The sequence below is a fragment of the Lissotriton helveticus genome, chromosome 7 (assembly GCF_964261635.1).
Source record: "Lissotriton helveticus chromosome 7, aLisHel1.1, whole genome shotgun sequence".
Classification (NCBI taxonomy): domain Eukaryota; kingdom Metazoa; phylum Chordata; class Amphibia; order Caudata; family Salamandridae; genus Lissotriton; species Lissotriton helveticus.
The window spans coordinates 44,332,944-44,349,011 of NC_136068.1; the positions used below are offsets into that span (position 1 = coordinate 44,332,944).

At 46.4% G+C, this 16,068-nt stretch overlaps 1 protein-coding gene across 1 annotated transcript in view; it reads left to right on the forward strand.

Annotated features, from left to right (window-relative positions):
• Positions 1-1,986: 1,986 nt before the first annotated feature.
• The window catches only part of CD79A (CD79a molecule), a 93,543-nt gene continuing 79,461 nt past the window's right edge, over positions 1,987-16,068 (forward strand). Inside the window, exons 1-2 of the mRNA XM_078652919.1 lie at positions 1,987-2,177; positions 14,750-15,091. Of these exons, the coding sequence (XP_078509045.1) occupies positions 2,084-2,177; positions 14,750-15,091 (436 nt within the window). The 5' untranslated portion in view covers positions 1,987-2,083. The remainder of the gene's footprint in view (positions 2,178-14,749; positions 15,092-16,068) is intronic.

Genomic DNA, 16,068 nt, shown 5'->3' on the forward strand with positions numbered 1-16,068 from the left:
CTGCCGCTTCGTTGCAGGTCGCAGCGTCTGGTGGCAGAGAGGCTCTGTGCTCAGTCAAAACCAGCTCTGTCCTCTCTGGTGCAGCTTCCCAGCAGGAGGTGGAGACAGCATTGTGCAAGGCAGACCAGGCCTATTCAGGTGCAAGGAAATTCTTGGCATACTGCAGGGCACCCATGGCACAATGCAGGGCCAGACATAAACTAGAAATAATTCTTGGCATGGCCCCATGTGGGAAAATGGCGGCTCTTGCGCACTGGAGGAAATGAATGGCATAGGGCACCGATGGGAAAGTGCTGGACCTGGGACAGTGGAGGTGATTCTTGGCACAACAGAGGGCACCAAAGGCACCATGCAGACTCAGAAACACTGGCCGTAAGGCTTGACATAGGGAGGGCCCCGAGTGGCACGACGGTGGTGCTGGGATATTGGAGACCAGGATTTGCCTTAGAGATGGCAGTCGTGGGATACTGGGGACGGGTGGAGGTGCTGGGGAAGCAACCCATGATAAAATGCTGCCTCTGAAACACTGGAGGTGATATTGGCATAAGGGCCACCCATGCTATATAGTGGAATACTAGTGGCACAATTCTGGCAATGCAATATTGTACATGATTCTTGGCATAACAAAATGCTGGCATTGGCACAATGAAGGGAAATCTTAACTTATGGGGGACTCTCAAGGCAGGACTTTGAAAAAAGCGGTGTATACCTGGCATGTGCTATGCCCCACCACTTTCAAAGCCACTGTTAGCACCCACACATGGCTCTGCAGCCGGACAGAGCTCTGAGGTAGTTCTGCAAGATAATACTGTTCACCCAGAGATACATTTGGAGAGGTGTGGTGCAGTGGCCAGGGCAGCTGACTTTGGAGCACAGGGTTCAGAGTTCGGTTCCCTGCTCCGGTGGCAGCTCAGCTCAGCACAGTGTGACTCTGGCCAATAGCTCACTTAGGGGCATATTAACAAGGTGGTGATAAATACATTATCGCTGCTTTAGCATCCGTTTTCAGACACTAAGTGACGATAATGTCATCGCCGTATCAACAAGGCCACTTAGTGTTGGTTTTCAACGCTTAGCGATCCGATTTTTTTATCGCCTAGCCTCGCATCGGGAATGAGATGCAAGGTAGGCCTGTCTGGGAATACTTCAGGGAAATCTATTGCTAACGGGGCATCGCAATATTAACAACGAGGCCCCGACAGCATTAGCGTTGCGATTTATGTCGCTAAGAGGGGCTTAACTCAGGAATTTAACGTCAGCTAAATTCCTGATTTAGGCATACCGTAATGGGGGGTGGATTATGTGGCTAAAACCACAGGCCCTATCAACAAGATTATCGCCATTTTCAATGGAATATCGTTGGAAAACCAGCGATATTCCATTGAAAATGGCGATAATCCCCGCTATCGCTGGGATTTTTATCTCCATGGTGTTAGGCGGTGTTAATACAACGGTAACATGGAGATTATCGCCGCGATAGATTGCCTCACGCTAACAGCGGTCAGCGATAATTATCGCTGCTGCTTGTTAATATGCCCCTTAATTTCCACAACGGCCCCCAGCGCCTTGAGACCCGTGAGGATGAGTAGTTCGCGCTTTACAAATACGGATTTTTACCCTCCACCTTACAGTATGGAGAGGGTTCTTCATCCTTCAAAGGTCGATAAACTGAGCACGCTTAGCTTGGCTGAAAATAACAAGCCCTGTTTGAAGCACTCGCAGTGCTCTACAGAACTCTACAGAAACAAGGCGCTATTATGAAGTTTTCCGTCGGGCCTGGTGCAATCACACACTGGAGCACGGGAGGGTGTGTGTGGGGGTGAAGGGGGGAGGAGTGCATCTCGAGGCAGATGGCACGAGCACCTCGCCCCGTCTTTCCGAGCAGAGGCCCCGGATAGGCCCAGGTGGCCTCTGTGCAGCGAGGCGCATCTCCGTGTATTCAAAGTAGGCTGGTCCGTGCTGGCGCACAACTGCCCCCGAGGTGGTGCAGGAGGGAGAGTGCAGGGGTGACTGCTTCAGACCGACATCTTCAGAGAGACCGTCCGTGGCAACGCCAGAGCGCCCCTTCCGAGCGAGGAACCTGATGCCCCCCTGCCCATCCATGGCCTCTCTGTGGCTGCTGCTGCTCCTCCTAATGGGGACGGTGTGCAGCCGGGAGCACTCCCACGGAACAACTGGTAAGATAGCTCAGCATGTTAACGCACCTGATGCAGGGATCTGTGTCTCAAATAAGATAACTCGGTGGGTTTGTGCACCTGCAGCAGTCTGTGCAATGCTTTTATGCTTGGTCTTCCTTTTTTTGTGTGTTGTTTTTTTGGAAGTCTTGTTACCTGGGGTTTGGACAGAGAATTGTTAAATAATTATGTATTTGTATGTGTATTAACATATTGAAATGATTTGTATTATTATGCTTAAGTAATGCTATCATTGGGTACTTGCTTTGTAAATGTAGATGTCAAATGTGCGTCGAGCTGTGTCTAACCCCGGGTCACAGGTTTGAATCCTAGTACTGCAGCTCAGGCCCCACGACCCTTTGTTAGACGCCTTGACAGGGGTGGTAAGTGCTATATAAATGTAATTTAAGTTCCCGTACCAGGGCATATGAGTGACCTATAATCCACAGGTTTGAATTCTAATACGACAGCTCAGGACCCTTTGTTAGACGCCTTGACAGGGTTAGCAAGTGTTATATAAATGTAATTTAAATTCCCCTAGCAGATATCTGTGAGTAACCCATAATCGACAGGTTCGCATTCTAGTAAGACAGCTCAGGAACCTTTGTTAGACGCCTTGACAGGGTTAGCACGTCTTATATAAATGTAATTTCAATTCCCTTAGCAGATATCTGTGTGTAACCCCAGGTTACAAGTTTGAATCCTAGTACGACAGATCAGGACACTTTGTTAGAGGCCTCTACAGGGTAGTAAGTGCAATATAAATGTAATTTAAATTCCCGTAGCACAGATCTGTGAATAACCCACAATCCACAGGTATGAATCCTAGTAGGACAGTTCAGGGCTCTTTGTTAGACACATCGACAGGGGTAGTAAGTACTGTATAAATGTAATTTAAATACCCGTAGCAGAGATCTGTGTGTACCCCAGGTCACAAGTTTTAATCCTAGTACCACAGCTCAGGACTCTTTGTTAGACGCCTCGACAGGGGTAGTAAGTGCTATATAAATGTAATTTAAATTCCCTTAACACAAATCTGTGAATAACTCACAATCCACAGGTTTGAATTCTAGTACGACAGTTCAGGGCTCTTTGTTAGACGCATCGACAGGGGTAGTAAGTACTGTATAAGTGTAATTTAAATACCCGTAGCAGAGATCTGTGTGTAACCCCAGGTCACATGCCTCATTCTTAATGAGCGAATGCAGGGTGAATACTCTGCTAGTTTAACTGCAGACTTGCAGCGCCCCTTGCTGTCCAAGTACAGGTACTACTACAAATTAAGAGTTTTCGACTCCGTGAACAGTGCACAGTGGTGCATTCAGGTTATCATACTTGTAATGGCGGCTTCTGAACTCATCGCTTGGTTTGACAGCAAGTGTAGCGCTCTAGCACCTGCAAAAAACATTTAGGAGATAAATAATTGGTTAAATTACCAAATAAATCAAAACAGATGTGCTCCTCCAAACCAAATAACTTACCAGCAGAGGCGCAACTAGAGCCAAATTTCGGTGGGGGCTAAGAAAAAATTTCGGGGGGGGGGGGGTGTTTGAATCTTTAGGCAAAAGGCAGAGTGGAGCTGCAGGGGCTCTTAGCAGGGGCGAAACAACAACAATGCCTCATTAACATGCAAATGGTCTTTAAGGATCTGTGAAGTGCTCGGTTGCGGCTGTGTGTGTGCCTGGTAAGCTGTCTCATCCCGGGCTGCCACACACGACGGGGGGGGGGGGGGGCTGAAGCCCCTGGGGCCTCATTTATGAAAAGTGACGCATCGCTGCGTGAAAACAGCGATGCGTCACTTTTCACTGCGCTCTCCTTGCGACATGATTGATGCGTCATATTTACAGTATGACACATCATGTCGCAAGGAGTTACAGATACGTCAGTATTTCTGACGTTTCTGTAGGCGCAAAAGTGACGCATTGCTGGAGTGTGTCACAAAAGTGCCACAACTCCAGCAATGCTTCCTTTCACATGGGGCAAGCCCCATGTGAAAGGGCACTGCGTCAGTCTTACGCCTGCTGTGAGGCAGGCGCAAGATTTTGACGCAACAGCGTCCTAAAAGTGACGCAGTGAAATCTCATAGATTTCACTGCGTCACTATTACGAGGCTTTTTGCGGGGGAACGCCCCCCTCTGCATACGTTATACCTGACGCAGGTATAATGTAGCGCAGGGGTTTACAAAGTGACGCATCTGCTTAGATGCGTCACTTCGTAAATAGTGCGCATCAGGAGGCAAGTTTTACGCCGCCGATGCGTCACAAAAAGTGACACATCGGAAGCGCAAAACTCACGCAAGGCCTCATAAATGAGGCCCCTTGAGTCCAAGCCGGGGCGTTGCGCGCCTGCTTACCAGTACGGGTACTCCAACATCCATCCACACGCAACCCTCTTCAGACCAGTGTTAAGGCAGGGGGGGGGGTGTTGTAACAGTCTTCCGTCCGTGACTTCAAATCAGAGGCCCGTGCCTGGACTCTGAAAGAAGAAGTGAAAGCGCGACCCCCTCCCTGCCCCACCCCTGAGAGGCAAACTTTCATCCTTCAGAAATCACGAGAGCACTGTACTGTGAATGTTAATCACCCCCGTCGGGGCAGCCCCTGGGGTGGTGTGAGGTGCGTCCTATACCCTGTCGCGGTCACTGTCCGACAGGGGCTCAGAGGACGGGCCCGCTGGCCCTGAAGGAGGAGCCAACCTTTGGGGTCCAGGGCATCCTGTAGTATCCTGTCCTTCTAATGTTCTACCATTTTCACTACCTGCTCAGCCAGTGGGATGTTGCAGTGATGATGCGCTTAGCAATGTTGGGAGCCTGTGATGAGAAGTCTCAGTTGAGAGTGGGCTGAGCAGCCCCTGGTGGGGTCTGTTCTGATCTTATCAACTTATCCTGTAACTTACTACAATAAACCATCTTGAATTACATCAACCTGTGTGGGCTTGACTACTACAAGTCCGAGGGTGAGGAGGCACGATGGAGCCGATGCTTCAAAAGAGGGGTACGGCAAGAGCTGCCCCCCTTCTACTCAGGCCTGGGGCCCCCCCCCAGGCCTGAGTAGAAGGGGGGCAGCTCTTTGTAAATATGCCCTGTTGTTTAAAGAAAGACGACAAAACAAAAGTGGCGCTTCACTGGCAAACTCTGTAAAGGGGTCCTAATGTGTTTTGTTGTGAATAAAACCAATCTGGCCACTTTGCGCCCACTCTGACTTGCTTTATTTAGTTTTTTTTTATTTTTAACCATTTTTCTCTTTCCGAGGCTGCCCTTTGGAATAGAAAAATGTCAGAAAAAGACATTGTGGCATGCTATGTCACCATTTCTTCTCTGTTAGGTCTATTTTTATGTAAATTGGAATTAATAAGTCTATTGGATCCCTTCATGTTCTATTTCAGAACTCTGTTATGCCTGTTTGAACTATATCGGTCTTCGTACTCCGGTACCCGCAGATTATCATCAGCCTACTAAATTCTTTATGAGAAGCGTCTTCAATACATTACAGACATTTGCAGCAAAAGGGTTTCTTCTTTTTTTGGGTCCATTTCACAGGGGAGCAAATAAAGGGAAGAGAGTGTAAAAGAAGTGAGAGAGATGGGAGCAGCGGCACCGCGGAAGCGGACACTGTCCTTGTCTTCCCTGAATAAGAAGGAAGCCAGACAGAGTCATTTTCCTTCTATGCCCACCCGCCCGTCCCCGAACGGCCATGAGTGGCCGAAACTCATCTACAAGCTTTCGCTATTTCTACCGTCCTGGAACACATTTAGCAGAAAAGTAGGGGAACGGATTGCTTAAATTTTAAGAAGTAGGGGCCCGCCGTGCCCTTCCGATCCCGCCCACTTTGACCACTGGAGTAGGCAATTCATTAAACCGGTCTATGTGGCCTACGGGGCTCGAGCATGCCAGGAAGCTTCTAATATTTGCTTCTCAAATTCTATCCAAAGAGCCCTGGTAAGATGTTACAAAAGGGGGTGGTGATGGACGGAGCATCTGAACCAATCAAACACTCACACCCAGTCAAGAGATCTGGGTTTGATCCATCACCGTTCTTTAGCCCACTCTGCCACCCCAGTTCAGACATGGCCATATGCAAAGGTAAGATGTGCCAAATTTGTGGCCACACTCAGACGGTGTCTGTCTGCGCCTTGGTCATGGCCGGCAAAGAAGAGCAAATGCAAACCAGAACGGCCGACCTCCCGCCAGAACCTGAGTGATTGTGGGAGATCCCTGGATTGCACTGACCGCCTTGGTTAAAAAATTATAATGTGTATATTTTAAGCAGTTAAGATAAGGAACTACCTGCCTGTTGTGGCGTTAATGACAATGATCATTTTCATATATACAGTGGTCGAAGTAGGGGGAAAAAAGTAGGGGAATTGTGGATGGAGAAATAGAGGGCGGGAATAACCTGAGGATTGGGTCAGTGGGCGGAGTCAGAGGTGTGGCAGAAAGAGCAAATCATTCAAATTTTTAGTATTTGGCATTTCACTACCCAGTTGCAGCTTAGTACGTTATTTAATTCAACCAATGGATACACATGTTTATTTAAGGTTTAATATGAGTTAGTGACATTAAAATACATTCACATAGTGGGACATGCTTCCAATCACATAATGGCCCAAATACTCTTAAAAGTGGAAGCACAAGACATTAGTCTCCGAGCCATGCAGTTTCTGTCATCAGCACTTCTCCTCCCCTTTTCCACAAGAGCAGTTCAAACATGAATGGCAAAATATCCTAGTTTGCAAATGTTTTCTATACAATTATGTCTCTGCAATATTTGCCACACAATGCGCTATCTGCTGCATAGTTTGATGATTTTAACTAATAAATTGTTTGCAGCTCAAACGGATCAAAAGTTACTAACAAATCTGACCTGTGTTTCTGCAAAGGGGACAGCCCTTTTCAAAGGTTGACTGATCACCTTTCTCACTACTGCATTTGTATGTTACACTGGTACTAATGAGGCAAAATCTTTGCACAGACTGGGAGCATATGTAAAAATTTAAAAATAATAAAGTATCAGAAAATATACTGCATTATGCTTCAGCCCTTTTTTGCTGCATAATTTAGTCAACACTGCAGCATCATTTTGTCCTCCATTGCTGCATAATTCCAGAGTCCCCAAAGCAGGCAGCACATGTTAAAAGTGCTTGTGCATGAAGCAGAGAGACTGATGTTTGTGAACTTAATTTCGTGTGCATGCAAATCCATCATTGCCGATCCCTGGTGAGTTACAGCTACTACTGCTGAAACAAGACCAATGGAGGTACCAAAGAGGGCAGCGGACTGGTCTCAAAGGCAGGGCCGGCTTTAGCGCTGGTGCTGCCCTATGTGACAATGTTTGTTGGTGCCGCCCAATGACTCCCTCTACCACGGCCACTGATTCCCTCACTACCACCCTTTAACAGTGTCCCTTAAGTCTCCATAACTACACTCTGGCTCAGATGCATTTAAGTTGACCTACAGTGCCACTCGTACCAGTGTAGGGTGTCAGAGAACTTAATAACACACACATTACACTGAGACAATCAATCATACGTGTGTAAATTACTGTATAGGAAATGTTACATAAGACAAAGCACTACAAGGGGTTGGAGTCACATGGCAACCATACTAGTAGGCAGCATAGTTTAATAGTGATTGGTCTGGAGAAACACAAACTCTGAATTTATAACATAATATTATGGTTGGGGTTCTCCTCAATAACCAGAATTGATTTCTATCCAAATGAACCCTTTTTGCAACATTAGGATAATCAAAGACTGAGGGGAAAAAACATAACGCTCTAATCCATACCCTTCAGTTTGAATGCGGCTCTTAGATGACAGTTAATACCTCACTGTTCTATGATAGGATTTTGTCTTATAAACTGCAAGTAACAAAAGGATCTCACTGACAAAAGCAGTAACCCACTGACCTATTTACATTATGTGCACTTTGTGATCTGCTTGGTACATGTTCTTTGCAGCAGGCACATTAACCCTCTGTGCTACCTTTCCATCAGTCAAAACTTCCACTTGAGAACACTCCATCTCTTTATAGGGAGAACATTAATCACTGGACTTATCATGAAATTTTTATTGTTGCCGAAAATTGCTGGAAGCCAGTAAGGAGGCAGCAAGTGCTTTAGAAACAGAATATACTTGCAAACATGACACCCCACCCGAAGTCAGCTCCTGGTGTGATTGCGCCGGTCGCACCTCCCTGCTCAAGGGTTCTGTGACCTCAATGACAGAGTCACTGTTGCGCTAGGGTGTGCTGCTTCATAGGTCTGCCCGCATGACTGGAGGGTAACATCTGCATGGATTGTGGTGGACAGGCCTTCAAGGTTAACCCTCACTTGCCACCGCTAGGGTCCACCTGCTGGTGCTAAGACACCTGGGCTTCTAAGGTCTTTCTGATCCTTCTAATTTATAGCACAGGAATGTGCTCCCTCGGGAGAGTGGTCTGGTGGACTGGTCATTAAGACTGACCCTGGTTCCCCAGTTCCAAATTCGACAGCTCTGACTACAGTGCCACATCCTCTCCCCCACTGAACACCATACTGCCCCACCGGGAGAAACTCACACTACCTTCAACTACAACCCAATTGTGCCCCGCTAAACACCTGGATGCGACTAAATTCAAATTACGCACTAGACAAGAGTATTAAGCTGCCTAAAAAAAAAGTAACAACATCCCTGAAAAAGCAACACTCAGGGGAATGCAAAATTAAGTGAAGTAGGCAGGAACAACAGGGCTATCTTAACGCTTTTACATTTAATATTAAAAAAGCAATGAGTATTTGTGCCTGAAAAGTTAAGGACATGATTATAGAACGAACCTGTTTCAATGTCCAGTGCTTAACCTCACTGTAAGCAGTATGGTTTTAAATGACCACATCCCTGAACACAGAGCCACAGTACACAATTTATTTTCCAATCCACCCATCAAGCATGTATTGCACAGAACCTCCAGGAATGGTGCACTTCCCCACCCAGGGAAAACGATGATGTTAAAAAAACTAAAACGAGAAAACAAAAGTAGTGCTTCACTGGCAAACTCTGTAAAGTGACGCTAATGTGCTTGGGTGTGAATACAATCAAGCAACCACTCTATCTTACTTTATTTAGTTATTTGTCACATTTTGAACCTTTTATTTCTCTCTGTCCCAAGGCTGCATTTTGGAATAGAAATATGTCCCAAAAAGATCACATTTCCAGGAAAAGTCTTTTTCTTTTAAGTCACGGTTTTCCTGAAGTGAGTAGGAGCGAGACAGAAAGAGAGGGAGGAAGAGTAAGTGGGGAGGGGGGCAGCTGCCAACGGCAGAGCAGGAGAAGTGGACACTGTCCTTGTCTTCTCTGGGCAAGAGGGAAAAGACCGTGGGGCAGATTTACAAGAAAGGGACTCAGTGCAGAACGCAAGTCATTTGTCTGTGCCACATTGAGTCACTTTCAAAGCACAGGGATGCAACATATTTACAACAATATGTCGCATCTCTGTGCTTCCCCCTGCGCTGGCGCACAAACTGCTGCCATGTGCCAGCGCAGTAGATACGATAAAATGGTCAGAGTCTATTGATTCGCAAAAAGCACCCAATAGCTCATATGATTATTGTCATTTGTAAATTATCAACATTCCATCCATGTAGTGCACAACATTTAATTTCAATTTAAACACCTTGTTATCTCGATACTTAGTATCATTCAATAAGTACCAGAAATTATGAAATCAAAATTAAACATTTGAGAGAGAATTGTTTCAATTACTTCATTGAATCAAACAAGCAATTAAAGGCATAAATATAAATTAAGTACCTAAAAAAACTTTCATGTGTAGAAAAGCATCACAAACATTAGCTCCATTATGACATATCGACGCGCTCACGGTGGTAAGAAAAAGAGGTAGTTAGATGGGATGGGTGTGATTGGGTAAAAGGTGGGGACTGGGTAAAGGTTGTTGTAACCATAAAACAATCACAGTGGTATTCAGTTCTGCCTTTACAGTCTTATTAAGATCAGTGGTTCCAAATCGCTCTTTAGCATAGGATCTGTATTACTCCATTAGTTCTTCCTATGGTTAGAGAATAAGTATGGTCTACGTTTCGACCCCCGGTTTAAGGGTTGGTTCGAAGCCTCATGCTGGGGTCTTCTTCAGGACATTAAAGAACAGGAGCGCTTAGTTTAAGGCCGTTCAGTGGCCATTAGAGTTGGACCATCCTCGGTTCCTATGTGGACAAATACTGGGACATCGTGGCTTTCAAATCAGCATATTTAAAATTTCTGCTTCCTAATGTGTCCAATGGAGACCCAGTGCAGGTGCGCGAACAAATCTCGCAGCCCTCGGGGTTCATAAATCCTACTCCGAAGGGTCTGTATCCATCCTCGCTGCCGAGCAGTAAATGGTCGGCAGCGAGGATGGATACAGACCCTTCGGAGTAGGATTTATGAACCCCGAGGGCTGCGAGATTTGTTCGCGCACCTGCACTGGGTCTCCATTGGACACATTAGGAAGCAGAAATTTTAAATATGCTGATTTGAAAGCCACGATGTCCCAGTATTTGTCCACATAGGAACCGAGGATGGTCCAACTCTAATGGCCACTGAACGGCCTTAAACTAAGCGCTCCTGTTCTTTAATGTCCTGAAGAAGACCCCAGCATGAGGCTTCGAACCAACCCTTAAACCGGGGGTCGAAACGTAGACCATACTTATTCTCTAACCATAGGAAGAACTAATGGAGTAATACAGATCCTATGCTAAAGAGCGATTTGGAACCACTGATCTTAATAAGACTGTAAAGGCAGTACTGAATACCACTGTGATTGTTTTATGGTCACAACAACCTTTACCCAGTCCCCACCTTTTACCCAATCACACCCATCCCATCTAACTACCTCTTTTTCTTACCACCGTGAGCGCGTCGATATGTCATAATGGAGCTAATGTTTGTGATGCTTTTCTACACATGAAAGTTTTTTTAGGTACTAAATTTATATTTATGCCTTTAATTGCTTGCTTGATTCAATGAAGTAATTGAAACAATTCTCTCTCAAATGTTTAATTTTGATTTCATAATTTCTGGTACTTATTGAATGATACTAAGTATCGAGATAACAAGGTGTTTAAATTGAAATTAAATGTTGTGCACTACATGGATGGAATGTTGATAATTTACAAATGACAATAATCATATGAGCCATTGGGTGCTTTTTGCGAATCAATAGACTCTGACCATTTTATCGTATCTACTTAACTGACCCAGGTCAGAGAGTTCTTAGGGTATACCCCGTTATAACTCACCACTCTATGTGCCAGCGCAGGCACCCTTGCACCATGGTGTATGGATGCCTGCGTCGTGGGGAGAATGTTTTTGTTCAGGAAGGGGTACCTTCCTGAACAAAAACAATCTGAAATGCCGTTTTTCAACTTCTATGTGTGCTGCATTAGCACACTTAGAAGTTGAAAAACGTAATTGTTTCAATGATTGATTATGTGCAGGAAGGGAACACTGAACAAAATAATCATTAAAGGTGATTTCCTCGTTCTACGAGTGCTGCAGAATGCAGCACGCATAGAAAAATGAAAAGAAAACAAGGATAAATTAATACATTTCTTCTCGTTGCGCCTCCCTACGCCTCCCCAGGGGAGGCGTAGCAATCAGACGCATTTCCAGATTTATGATTTCTCATAAAGCTGGGAATGTGTCTGGGTTCATGGGTGTTGCATGGGAAAACCCACAGCCACACCCATGGAATGCCCCTTTCACGCAAAGTGTTGTGTGTAAAGTGGCCATATTATAAAACAGGAAAAGCCACGCAGGGTTGCTTTTTCTGCCCTGGTAAATATAGGGCAATAACCGGTATGTCACAAAAAGTGACGCACTGGTGGCGAGTCCTTTTCCTTCTCTGCCCGCCCTGCCCATCCCCGAACGGCGGAGCCTTATCTATTGGTCTTAGCTATTTCTGCCGTCCAGGGACGCGTGTTTAAAATAAAAAAAATGAGGGCAACGCAATCTATTAAATGAAAGAAGTAGGGGCACGCCGTGCCCTGCCGATCCCGCCTACTTCGACCACGGGTCTGGAACCTGTCCACACTCTCTGTATTCTCTCAGGATAAATTCTCAATACACCCCCCCTACCTTTCCCCACCCCGGGGAGGGACGCTTCCTACAAGTGGTTGCGCGTTTCCTGCATTGTTCTGGGAATGAGCAGGTTCAAATCTGAAATGACTCCTTCCACTACCTCTAAAGAGAGATGAAAACAGTGCAACATTCAGAGCAGTTCAATCTTTTAAATCGTTAGTCCCCTAAAGTGACTCCATCTCAAAGACTGACGTCATGATGTTTCCTCATTGTACAAATCCACACTCTTAAGTTGCTTTTAAATTTTAGCCAGAATTGACCAATATTACTGCCCTCCCCCCTTCTCGTGCATGTGATGTCTTTTTCTAAATATTCTTGGGGGAGAAGGGGGTACCATGGCCTCCCTTAAAAGTATTTTTTTAACACCTATCAAGTTTCAAAGAATGAGGCGTGCCGTATGTGACCTCAAATGCTTCCTGTACGTCTGATTTTTGTCAGCTGTCAGTATAAATAAAGGGCCTCATTTATGAGAAATGACACATGGCTGCGTGAAAGCAGTGATGCGTCACTTCTCAGTGCGCACTTCTTGCGACATACCTGATGCGTCATATTTAATGTATGACGCATCATGTCGCAAGGAGTTACAGATACATCAGTATTTCTGGCGTATCTGTAAGCACAAAAGTCACGCATTGCTGGAGTGTGTCACAAAAGTGATGCAACTCCAGCAATGTATCCTTTCACATGAGGCAAGCCCCATGTGAAAGGCCCTGCGCCAGTCTTACGCGCTGTGAGGCAGGCCAAAATTTTGACGCAACGGCATCCTAGAAGTGACGCAGTGAAATCTCATAGATTTCACTGCGTCACTTCTACGAGGTTTTTTGCGGGGGAACGCCCCCTGCATACATTATACCTGACGCAAGTATAATGTAGCGCAGGGGTTTACAAAGTGATACAAAAGGGGATGATGGACGGAGCGTTTGAACAAATCAAACACTCACCCCCAGTCAACTGATCTGGGTTTAATCCATCACCATTCTTTACCTCACTCAGCCACCCCAGTTCAGACATAGCTATATGCGAATCAGTCTGACCCTGTGCCTCATGGGAACAGTCCAGCCCGAACTGCCAAGCCATGTCTTCCCTGGATCGGAAACAAGCATCCTGGGACCGGTTTCGGATTCATAATCCTCATCAGCCAGGCTATCTTGAATCCAGTGGCCAAGTGAGCAAGGGACTCACGTCTGAGCATACCCTGCCAATTTAGGGCGAACAAAGCGATACAAAAGGGGATGATGGACGGAGCGTTTGAACAAATCAAACACTCACCCTCAGTCAACTGATCTGGGTTTAATCCATCACCATTCTTTAGTTCACTCAGCCACCCCAGTTCAGACATGGCTATATGCAAATCAGTCTGACCCTGTGCCTCATGGGAACAGTCCAGCCCGAACTGCCAAGCCATGTCTTCCCTGGTTTACAAAGTGACGCATCTTCTTAGATGCGTCACTTTGTAAATAGTGCGCAACAGGGGGCATGTTTTACGCCGCCGATGCGTCACAAAAAGTGACGCATTAGAAGTGCAAAACTGACGCAAGGCCTCATAAATGAGGTCCAAAGTTCCTTTTAACTCTTACAGAGCCCCAGCATCACCCCTCCCCCTTTGCCAGCCCAGTCATGTTCTGAGGAAGTCCGGCCAGTTGTAGATTCCTGGCTAGCTGCTGATTCTAGTTGCACCCGCTCCAGGATGTTTTAAAATGTCCTCTCTTTGCAGCCACACCCTTGTAACCGAAGGGCGAGTTATAAAAGAATAACAATGGTTTGTAAGATTTAGCTGTCCACAGGTGAACGCTGCACATCACTTTCTTTGCTAATCTTTTTTCTTTACCGGGGTGTGTTCTGCGTCCAGCCACTAGAGGGCGGCAGTGGCACATGTACAACCAACAGTGCCAGGGTACGGTGGTGCACGGGCCAGTCACGTCCTACCAGGCGGGCAACTAGAGCCAAATTTCGAGGGGGGATGAAAAAGATTTCGGGGGGGGTATAATTCTGCCAGCCATAGGCAGAGTGGCTCTAAGAAGGGGTGAAAACACAACAAAACACTCATTAACCCCTTCCCTGCGCCGAGAATTCTGCCGTGGCAGGGGGGTGGGGGGGAATAGGGGGTGTGCGTGGTGCTTCGGCACTCTTGACTTTACCCGAAGGTGTCTGATCGCTTTACATTAGAACCAGTTACATTACATAAGGACTTCAAAGTACACGAATTACATATAAGATGCAAATAGATACCAGTGCCTAAGCACAAAAATAAAGCGTTACAATGGTGTGTACGAGAAATGTGCAAGTTAAACAAACAGCGTATATATAGTGTGCCACTATTGGCGAGAAGTGAGCGCAAAGAGTAAAGAACTAGCATAATGATATGAGATAGCATAGGTGTATGTGCATAAGGTAGCAGTGTTACTGTTACCCCTGTACCCCCTTTACCACAGTTGTGCTCTTCTCACCCTATGCTCTCCCCTTGCAGGCCACAAGGGCACCAACCTCTCGGTTGAGTGGGTGCCCACTTCCCTGCAGTGCCTGGAGGGAGAAAGCGCCACACTCAAGTGCAACTACGCTCCGGAGAAGGCTGGCGTCATAGTGACCTGGAAGAAGATCACCCAGGCGGCCAGGAACGAGTCTGTGGTCACCAATGTCACCACCAGCAGGAATCCGGAGGACAAGTTCTACTCGCTGCCAGGGATGGGCTCTGCCAACCTGACCATCAGCGCGGTGGAGAAGGGAGACTCCGGCCTCTACGTCTGCAAGGTGTCCATGCCCAGAGGGGGCAAGTCCCGCAGCTCCTGCGGCACCTACCTGCGGGTCCTGAGTAAGTACCGCAGAGAACCGTGGGAGGGGGGGTCCCCACCAACCCTGCTAGAGGTTCATAGCTCCAGAGGCCCTCTCCAGCCTCTTCTAGCTGATAGCCAACACTACTCTGAACTAGGGTGACTGTTAGACCTGGCACCTTGGCGTGAGTCTCCCTTCCACTTTTTGCTGATGTGCCTCAGATGTATTTGCTGGTGTTAGCTGCTCAGTGCACTGTGCCACTGCCAACCAGTGCCACAGTGCAAGTGCTCCAGATGAAAAGTGTATATATAATTGACTTCCATGATTGGCTTATTTGGTTTACTGTCAGTCCCCAGTAAAGTGCACCAGGAGTGCCAGGGCTTCTAAATACAAATGCTGCTAGTGGGCCTGCAGCTCTGGTTGCGCCACCCACAGAAGCGGCCTCGTAAGATGTATCTAAGGTCTGCCATTGCAGAATCTGCGTGCAGTCTGGTACTGTCATGCTGACTGTGCAAGTGCACCCACTTGCCGGTCCCTAAACATCCCCTTACCTTCATATTAGTCACCCCTATGGTAGGCCCACGGGCAGGGTGCATTGTAAGCCTAAGGTAGGACAAGCCCTGATGTTTGTGGCATGTCCTAATAGTGAATTATAGCCCTTTTCGTTTTTCACTATTGTAAGGCTACCTGTTCTCATAGGCCAGAATGGGCTGCTGGAATTATTACACTCTATAATCCCAGCAGGCTCAGGGAACACGGTAGAACGTCAAGTTTAGTATGCCTGAACTCATAATAATAAAATACTTCTTTTAGTAAAGTTTATTTTAATATCCTGTGTTTGCAAATGCTACTTTTAGAAAGTTCTATGAACAAAAGGGGATAGGTCCATAAACACGTGGTGGGGGCTAGACCCTTTATAAAATATGTAACACAAGTTGCCCGAACCACAAAATCTCCACAAGCTTATAGAGAGGGAAAAGATCAATTTATTATGATCACCCTCGACACTTTACTTAG